General features: G+C 35.5%; 2 protein-coding genes across 2 annotated transcripts; one reads left to right on the top strand and one right to left on the bottom strand.

Moving 5' to 3' along the window:
- The first annotated feature begins 235 nt into the window (after positions 1 to 235).
- Positions 236 to 4,565, top strand: LOC107811655 (aquaporin SIP1-2). Its single transcript, XM_016636621.2, has 3 exons — positions 236 to 729; positions 1,866 to 2,138; positions 4,202 to 4,565. Exons 1-3 carry the CDS (start codon positions 436 to 438, stop codon positions 4,361 to 4,363), a joined length of 729 nt encoding a protein of 242 aa, XP_016492107.1. The 5' UTR covers positions 236 to 435; the 3' UTR covers positions 4,364 to 4,565.
- Positions 4,566 to 5,299: 734 nt separating this feature from the next.
- Positions 5,300 to 7,969, bottom strand: LOC107811654 (uncharacterized). Its single transcript, XM_016636620.2, has 2 exons — positions 6,091 to 7,969; positions 5,300 to 5,919 (listed from the first exon to the last, which is right to left on the bottom strand). The coding sequence occupies exons 1-2, from the start codon at positions 7,554 to 7,556 to the stop codon at positions 5,841 to 5,843; spliced, it is 1,545 nt and encodes a 514-aa protein (XP_016492106.1). The 5' UTR covers positions 7,557 to 7,969; the 3' UTR covers positions 5,300 to 5,840.
- Between the last annotated feature and the right edge of the window lie 1,009 nt (positions 7,970 to 8,978).

Genomic DNA, 8,978 nt, shown 5'->3' with positions numbered 1-8,978 from the left:
AATATCCCTATTATTTGGTAAATAGTTTAAATTTACTCTTAACGGAATAATGTGCGAGTCCTTTTTATTTTAATACGTTGGCATTATTCTTTTGGAGCACGTAGTACACCAAATCTGAAATAGTCATAGTGAATTCCACGGACTATATGGTTAATGAAAAAATACTTTTGGTCCGTAGTTTATTCCATCGAAACTCTAGCGGACAAATCATTATCGAATAGAACAAGATAAACCCAAAATAGAATATGAGTAATTATTAAATAAAGAACCATAACAAACCAAATTCCCTACCAAATATACTTCTAATGAATCAATCCCTCTCTTTAAAATTATGCGTCCTTATCCCCATTAGCTGAATATTAGGTGGATCATCATCTCAGTATTCAGTACCTTAGTATAATTGACGAAATTCTACAGCCGATTGATTCATTAAAAATGGGTGCTGTAAAAGCAGCTGTGGCTGATTTTGTGTTAACATCGATGTGGGTATTTTGTTCATCAACACTTGGGGTTTTCACTTACCTAATTGCTTCTGCTTTTGGAATTGCTCAAGGAATTACTACTCTGTTTATTACTACTGTGCTTCTCTTTATTCTGTTTTTTGTGTTTGGGATTATTGGTGATGCTTTGGGTGGTGCCGCTTTTAATCCTGCTGGTACGGCCGCCTTTTATGCTGCCGGTGTTGGAACGGACTCTCTCTTCTCTGTTGCCGCTCGATTTCCTGCTCAGGTTTTTTCTTTTTTCTTTTTTACTTTTCAATACTTGTAATTTCCACTTGTTACGTACTTGAATTTTGAATAATAATCAAAGTAGAGTTTTAATTTCCTCAATAATCAATCAATCAATCCCTAAGCCCTGTCACGGAGCAAGGAATTTTTTTTTACTAGAATGTCATGGTTGGAATTTGATATTGACTTTTGAACCTCTTTACCACTAGGCTAGAATTTTCCCTGATGGCAAGGGGATTCAACAACTTATATATAATTAAAAAAATATTTATACAATATGATTTTTCGAAGGGGATTCAATTGAACCCCCTCCCCTCTTACTAGCTCCGCCCCTGCCTAAGCATCAGTTTGAACTCGTTGGGGTTGGCTATATGAAGCCCTAAAAAGATTTACTTCCCTCTTTATAAGGAATAGGCTATATATATTTTCTTTTATAAGGAATAGGCAATATGAACGGCTTCATGGTTGTAGCCTTACCTGAGTGAAAAGTTTATTTTAATAGGAGAATATTCTCAACCAAGCATTCCAGTGAAACTATACTTTTACAATGGGCTGTGCCCGAGAACGGGGTTACTTGACTTTATACAGAGAAAGGAATATCAGCAAAAAAGAAGCTCTTTCTAAACCTGATATCCGATAGGCTAAGCTAGGTGTAGCCTGCTGTCTATATGGTTTTGCTTAACTTTGTCAGCCTGGGTGCCTATAATTATGGCAGGCAGCTATTGTACTGATGGATGATGGAAAGAAATCCGTTTATTCAGAAAGTTCATCATGTCGTAATTGTTTAAAGTTGGCCGTTAACCTACCTCTTCCCTCCTTTTAATCTATGCATGAGACTGCTGATGCTAAACTCACATTAGCGGTGTTTGATTTTCCTTAAGAACATAAATTATTAGTGGTAGAGTTCAATAAGATAGAGCACATAAAGTTGCTTAATTTCATAGTTCGTTTAACACAGTTTCATTAAAAGTTGAAGAATTCCGTGAAAGAACTGCTAAAACTTTCAGTTCAAGAATGCATCTGGTTCAAATTGACACCACAGAAAAATTAGAAAGGAGCAAAAATTTACCTGTAAGAATGACCATCCGATTCTTGATATTTCGAAAATATTTCTTAACCGTCTGGGTACTGTTACAGGCAGCTGGCGCAGTTGCTGGTGCATTGGCGATATTGGAGGTTATTCCTACGCAGTACAAGCACATGCTAGGTGGGCCTTCATTGAAAGTTGACTTGCATAACGGAGCCATTGCTGAGGGCATCTTGACTTTCACAATGACCTTTCTGGTCTTTCTTATTGTACTGAGGGGTCCTAGAAATGCACTTCTAAAGAATTGGTTACTTGCAATGTCAACTGTTACCATGGTAGTTACAGGTTCAAAATACACTGGACCGTCTATGAATCCAGCCAATGTAAGTACTAGCTCTTGTTTTCCAGTCTTAAATCTTGGAGCTTATTGCATTATTTTACCTTTGAACTGTACTAGCTCTTGTTTTCCAGTCTTAAATCTTGGAGCTTATTGCATTATTTTATCTTTGAACTTCTCTGCTACTCTAGGCTGACGTTGTACCATTTGTTTGTCCGTAATGTATACACAGAATGTATAACGTTTTGATAGTTTCTCTTGTGCATTTGTGTTTGACTGTCTTTATTCATGAATCCTACTTGTTATCTCGCTTCTTCTCGATTGGAAAGTTACATCTTCTTTTGACATTAGTGAGCCAGAATTAGTTCCTGTGGTTTGAGGTAAAATTGGTGGCATGACTTGTAATAGAAGGGGAGAGAAGTTCAATCTAATTCTTTTAAATCAAGAGATGCCTAAGACTGAAAGTTGTTAATTTATCGCTATTGTTTCAATACCTATAAGCTAACTTCTCTTGGAAACAAGACCCTTTCAACTCTCAAATTAGTGCCTTGGAACCATAATAGATCTTCAGTCCCATCTTAAATCTCATCCTTTACCTGCCTCCAAAGTTTCCTTGGCTTGGACCTATTTCATTTGTCTGGAAGAGGACCAATTAAATTTGAGTCATTTCTTGGTGATTTTTCCATGTTGAACCTGTTTTTTATTTGCTTGTTATCTGAAGTACACATCATTATAGCATCTATATTTGGTATTGTAACATTGGGAATGTGAGTTATGGTAAAAATTGGATGATCTTATGGATATGTGCTCCATTTGGTTTAGTAATGGTTTGTTGGTTGGACAATTGGAGCGTGAATGCTAGATTCTTCTGAAATTGATTTGCCTAGGCTGTTAATAAAAGGAGCTCTCTATGGTCACCAAGGTGTATCTCTTGCTATTTGGTTGAATAACTTTCTATATGAGCAGAAACTTTGTCTGGTAGATGCTATATTTTATTTTCTCGATAAGCTCTTTTCATTTTACTCATTATTTTCATATCTTTACATTGCAACGAATGAATTCTTTGGTCATAGTCCCAAAGAACAAAATATTAGGAACATATGCCTTTCAATCTGAACTGTTTTAATTTAGGGAACATTAACTATTTGAACCTTGTGTATGCATGTATTTGCCTCATCCTCATGGAATAATATAATGATGGAAAATGGATTTAGACAAACATTACGTACCATTTGTCCTCTAACCTAAACTGTGTTATCCGTCGATCTAAGCAATCATATTTCTTTGCTGTATTGGGCTGCGATTTACTGTTGCCTTTTTTAGGTAGCTTTGTCACACAAATCATAGATCTCTATTTGCATTGATTCTACTGGCTAACGACTGGTTGCAATCATTTCTGCCATTGCAAATCTCAAATGCTACTTCTTTTTTGTGGGATGGGAATGAGTCCAATCCAAGAATCTAGTAAAGATGACCAACCAAGCTAACCACATGACCCTGCATTTTCTGTAACAACCGTTAGTTTCCTAGTTGGGTATCTTATGCCTTACCTTGAACTTAAATAGTTCTCCTTGCATATAAGTATTACCTTTTGCATGTTAATTTGTGTAGCTTGACGACTAGCTGTAGGACACTGAATTAGGAGATATTAGCTTTTGCAGGGAAGGAAGTTTTTCTTTTCTTCAATATCAATTTCATATGCAAGTAATCATCAAATTATCCTTTTCTGTACTATTTTTGGTACTCCAAAGTGATAGCAACTGGTGGCTGTTAGATGAGATATTGTTAGCTCTACTCTTTGATAAACTGAACGCTATCCATATTTGTACACTATTTAGTTTCACAGACGCTCCCCCTATATCAATTTTTGAACCTTTTCTCTTGTAATTACAAATATGTAAAATTGAATTTTTAGAGAGTAACTCAAAGTGTCAAATCTTTTGGAATGTTCCGAAATGGAGACTCTTTCATGTCTAGTCCAAGGGTAGTAAATGTTTTATTGAACACATGCTGCTTTACATATAGACACTGCTGTAGCAATTTATGCTCTTTTCATTTTTTGCCTGCATAATTTATTAATCGGTTCGTAACTGAGCTGATTGTTTGCAGGCATTTGGTTGGGCGTACATAAACAATTGGCACAACACATGGGAGCAATTTTACGTCTACTGGATCTGTCCCTTCGTAGGGGCAATAATGGCTGCATGGACTTTTCGTGCTCTGTTTCCACCTCCAGTAAAGCAGAAGCCTCAGAAGGCAAAGAAAAATTGAGAAGAACCTTCTGCTTCAATTACTTCATTAAACTAGGTTGCAATGTGGTTGAAGTATGCCCTTAAAGCTGAAAGCCATTTTTAACTTCTAATGTGGAATCATAATGGATTCCTTTTGGATTTGTTGGAATTGTTAATAAACCCCCTTTTTTCACATTGTCCAAATTCAAGCAACTATTATTGCAAAAACTGAGTTGTCCAAAGTTGGATTCCCCTGATTATGTTCTTGTGCTTCTTTAGATATTTCCTTCGTGCTGTTTGAATGGTATGCTTGTGAGTTAAATTGGATAATTCTTTCAATAGTACTTTGCATATTTTATCAAGTCTAACAAGGATCATCTCTGGACTTTGCCCTTGGACCAAGTTCAATCAGGTGAAAGTTGGAACAAGTATTTCTACTCAGCAAGGTGGCATACTTTTGGATCAATGATATTAGCACTAGTAGTTTCCGCTTTTATTAATAAAAAAATTTGAATCATTTTCCTGGTCCAGTTGTGTATTTTCCTGGGTTTTGTTTAAATACTGACTAATATTGAAAGTAGAGTTATAGTTTTCCATGTGAACAGTAAAACAATACATCAGTAGTTGCGATTGGCTTATGGAAGCAATAAAAAGACCACTTTCTATCTTTTCCAGAACAAAAATCAAAACCTAACATTGCTATTCTAATCACCACTTGCGTCATTATTCCTATATGTGTTATCTACTTTCTGTGTTGGTATATCAGTGTATTTTACTTATAATACTATTATTGTTATTAGTAGTAGTACTAGTGGTAAGCACTGATGCTTTGTTTATAATTAAATAAAAAAAAAAGAGGCAAAATTTCAATGACTGGCCGGAGAGTACTGATTGACGACACAGCTGCTCCATGTAATTAAATTTTGCTGCATCAAATGTTGTTTGTGAATAATCTAGTGAGTGTTGTTAATTTGAGTTTTTCTTTTCCCTTCTGGTAATCAAGATATTTTATTAATCACCAAGTAAATAGTTACAAATCCACAGCTAGATAGACACAACTAGCTGTCTCAAAACAATACCAGTAGAACAAAAAGCAATGCTAATCTACTACTAAGAGAATATGAAGCACACGGGAGAGTTTCTTCAATTCCCTAGAGTGAAAAACAAAGGTCCTAACAACTCAAAGATTAACCAACTAAAATAACAAAGACTGCATCAATCTTCTAATACCAACAGAAGCCAGTTTCTGCTTGTCCCCAAAAGCAATGGTTCCCCAAAAATACATAACGTAGATCCGCCATTGCCAAATGCTGCTCCAACATAGTAGCTGTGTGGTGCTGCCACTTAAGCCATACAAGTATTCTAGCCCTCACATTCCACAAACAGGTGAACCCTTGACTCATCTGTTTCCCGTGCAAAAGTAACCACATAGTAAGTCCAGATTTTGGTCTAGAACCATTGAACCTTCAAGAAACGGGGAACAAGTATAGCACAGAAGTAGTTGCATACTTAGCCACCTAATGCCAAATGGCTAGAGTAACAGCAATGGCTAAAAGTAGTAGTAGCACACCATCCCCTCCTGGTAGGATGCCTAACCTGTTGAAAAGTTAACACCACATAAAATGTCAGTAAAATTTCATGCTATTGTTTTTGCTGTGTATTAGACAACTTATAATGAGTTGAAATCATAATTGGTTTCTTATTTCTATAGCATAGTCTCTTCCTTTTATCGATTCTCGTATCTTTCTATAATTAGTAGTGGCATACCTGAGCTTTTTCCTGGACTGATAAATGTATGTCATCACCGGAGGAAGGATGCCAAACAGAAAGCAGTTTGCATAAATCCCGGCAAAATCAAGAGCTCTTGAAAATGTAGAGGGAAAGAAAGAGCCAATGAGAACTGGCAAAGCTAGAATAAAAGGCATCACAATGCTTTGCAAAGATTTAAAACCATGTTTCCCTCTAATTTCCGAACCATTATCACTCTTGATTCCACTATAAGAAACTTCCCCTGCATTTCCAAGATTTTGCCCCAACTTGAAAGTGGCTGATCCAACTTTGCCTACTTCACCTTGAGTTGTTACTCCTCTAGAATTATTGAAGATCAAATTCAAGGTATCAACAACCTGTTTCGGGAAGCTAACTGCATATCCTATCAAGCTAGTAGCCAATGCTGAAAATGCAAAACCTTGAACTGCTGGTAGAGCAGAGGAATTAACAGAGAGCAAGAGTGAGATCGGATCGCTCGAGACATATGAAGCATTGTTCCCAGAAAGTCCCAAAACAATCAAATTCCATGATACAACCATGACTAAGGGAATAGTCCCACCTAGAATTATTGCTTTTCTAGCATCATTTACAGTATTCCCAGCAATTTTACAAATGAAAGGTGTGATTACATGGAACCCCATTGTAAGCACAGCCACAGGAATAGCAGGCAAGATTGAGGAAAATCTCCAAGAAGCAAATCCAAAAGAATTTACAATATTCATTCTCCCAACAAACAGTCCAATTACTACAAGTGATGTAATGGAGAAAAGCATCATAATGCATAGGCACCTATTGGCTACATCAATAACCTTAAAAGGTAACAAACATAAAACTAGTCCAACCAGTGATGGAAACAGTCCATTGGCAATAACAGGATTAATTTTGCAAAACCACTGAGAAATAATTGAACCAATCCCTGAAACACAAGCTACTAACAAAGCAAAAGTTAGTGAAGCATAGACCAAAGCAACAAAAGAACCAATTTTACTTCCTAATGTCTTGGTTGCAAGACTAGTGAAGCTAACTTCATCAACCCCGTCTTCCTCCATTGCAGCAAAACTAAGTTCAGCTACAAGAATGATAGAGGAAATGACATATACCCAAGTCAATAATAGTGCTATAGTTGATGGAAGTGGACCAGATTTTACAGTTAATGCAGGTAATCCCAACATTCCAGGCCCTACAGCAGTACCTACAACCAAACTTACAGCACCCCAAAAGCTTTTTTCCTGAGCCACTTCAATCTTTTCTTCAACATTACATTGTTCATCTGAAAAATTAGCTTCATTTGCATTCAAAGAGACAGCTAAACGTTTGTGCTTTACACACCTAACTGTAAATACTTCCAGAGTGGGGTTATTGAGTACTTGCTTAAAATTTGGAACTTTTGAGCTTTTGCAATGAGTTATATGAGAAGTATGGTGGCTAAAAAATTGAAACTTGAACTGCTGTGAAAGAAGCATTGCTTAGATACCCAAAAAAGAAATTTCAAGATCCCTACACCTTACCACCTTTGATTCAGCTCTTAGTCATCTGCATTGGGTTAAAAGGAACAATCCTATCCCTTATCTATCAGAGTAAAAGTGAGAGAATTATTGCTTGCATTTGACAAGTACCATAGAAAGTACTTAGAAGAATTTTCTATGGATTTTTTTAAGCATTGGGATTATGAGAGAGAAGGGAAAAGAATTACGTAGTAAGTTGTATGCAGAAAATGAAAAGGGTTGGAACTGAGTACTGACTGACTAGTCTACAGCTTCCAGAAAGCAGGGCCCTTACAGTTGAATATTCAGGCGGCGGTGACAAATGGATGTGAGGGTTCCCTTCCTGCCTAAAGCACGTGTTTTCAAGAATCAGTTTTATGGAGTAGTACTCTAGCTTTTTAAGGAGAATCTTATATTATATGATGATTCCTAGACCCTAGCATTAAGGCTAAATCAATGTTTGACCCAACTTGTAAAATTTATTTGTTTTAAAATATAGAAATTTTTAGAAATCACTATTGTTTAGTGGCTATTAACTTTCTATAGCTATCATTTACATAATTACTTCCTATAACTACTATTTAATTATTACGGTAGTGTATTCGCGCTGCTGTATTCATGAATACAACAACAATAAACGCCTAAAATCAGGGCAGTCCAGTTGTACGCGCATGTATTCGCGCTGCTGTATTCATGAATACAGCAGCAAAAAGCGCCTAAAATGAGGATAGTCCAGCTATACGTGCAGCAAAAAACGCCTAAATTCAAGGCAGTCCAGTTGTACGCGCATGTATTCACATGTATTCGCGTTGTTGTATTCATGAATACAGTAACGACAATCACCTTAAAAATAGGTATGTCCAGTTGTCTAATAACGGAAATAATATCAATTAGCGTGATACACTCCTAATATAACTCAACAAAATCAATTCTAACATGCATCATTATCAACCCAATTAATTAAAATGATTTTTCAATTGTATATAACTGTTGTATTTAACTTTTGTATTTAGTGTGTTTCAATATATTTTTTTTACTGTTGCATTCATTAGATTCAATGTTTGTATTTACTGTATTCGCTATTTTATATTCAGTGTATTCAAATAAATTTGTATTAATAGTATGGTAGTTATTCCTAATACATGTTATTACTGTTGTATTCAGTATATTTTATTGGTTGTATTCATTGTATTTCTATTTATATTCAGTATATTTTACTGTATTTTACTGTATTTTAAAATTAAATGTATTCACTGTTTATATTATGTTTTATTTTAATGTTTGTATTCGGTGTATTTAATATTTATATATTGTATTCATGCATGAATACATATGTATTCAGCTATATTAAAAAAATATAAACCTTCAAAATACATAAATAGAGGTAAAAATAATATATTT

This window comes from Nicotiana tabacum, chromosome 15 (genome assembly GCF_000715075.1).
Source record: "Nicotiana tabacum cultivar K326 chromosome 15, ASM71507v2, whole genome shotgun sequence".
Taxonomy (NCBI): Eukaryota; Viridiplantae; Streptophyta; class Magnoliopsida; order Solanales; family Solanaceae; genus Nicotiana; species Nicotiana tabacum.
The sequence above is the reverse complement of the archived record's forward strand: the minus strand, read 5'-3'. Positions and strand labels throughout refer to the sequence as shown.

Excerpts from the sequence above, each read along its gene's own strand:
- LOC107811655 (XM_016636621.2), top strand. The coding sequence starts at position 436 with ATGGGTGCTGTAAAAGCAGCTGTGGCTGATTTTGTGTTAACATCGATG. Across the intron at positions 730-1,865 it reads CCGCTCGATTTCCTGCTCAG|GCAGCTGGCGCAGTTGCTGG; the intron begins GTTTTTTCTTTT and ends GTACTGTTACAG. Across the intron at positions 2,139-4,201 it reads CGTCTATGAATCCAGCCAAT|GCATTTGGTTGGGCGTACAT; the intron begins GTAAGTACTAGC and ends GATTGTTTGCAG.
- LOC107811654 (XM_016636620.2), bottom strand. The coding sequence starts at position 7,556 with ATGCTTCTTTCACAGCAGTTCAAGTTTCAATTTTTTAGCCACCATACT. Across the intron at positions 5,920-6,090 it reads CAGTCCAGGAAAAAGCTCAG|GTTAGGCATCCTACCAGGAG; the intron begins GTATGCCACTAC and ends ACTTTTCAACAG.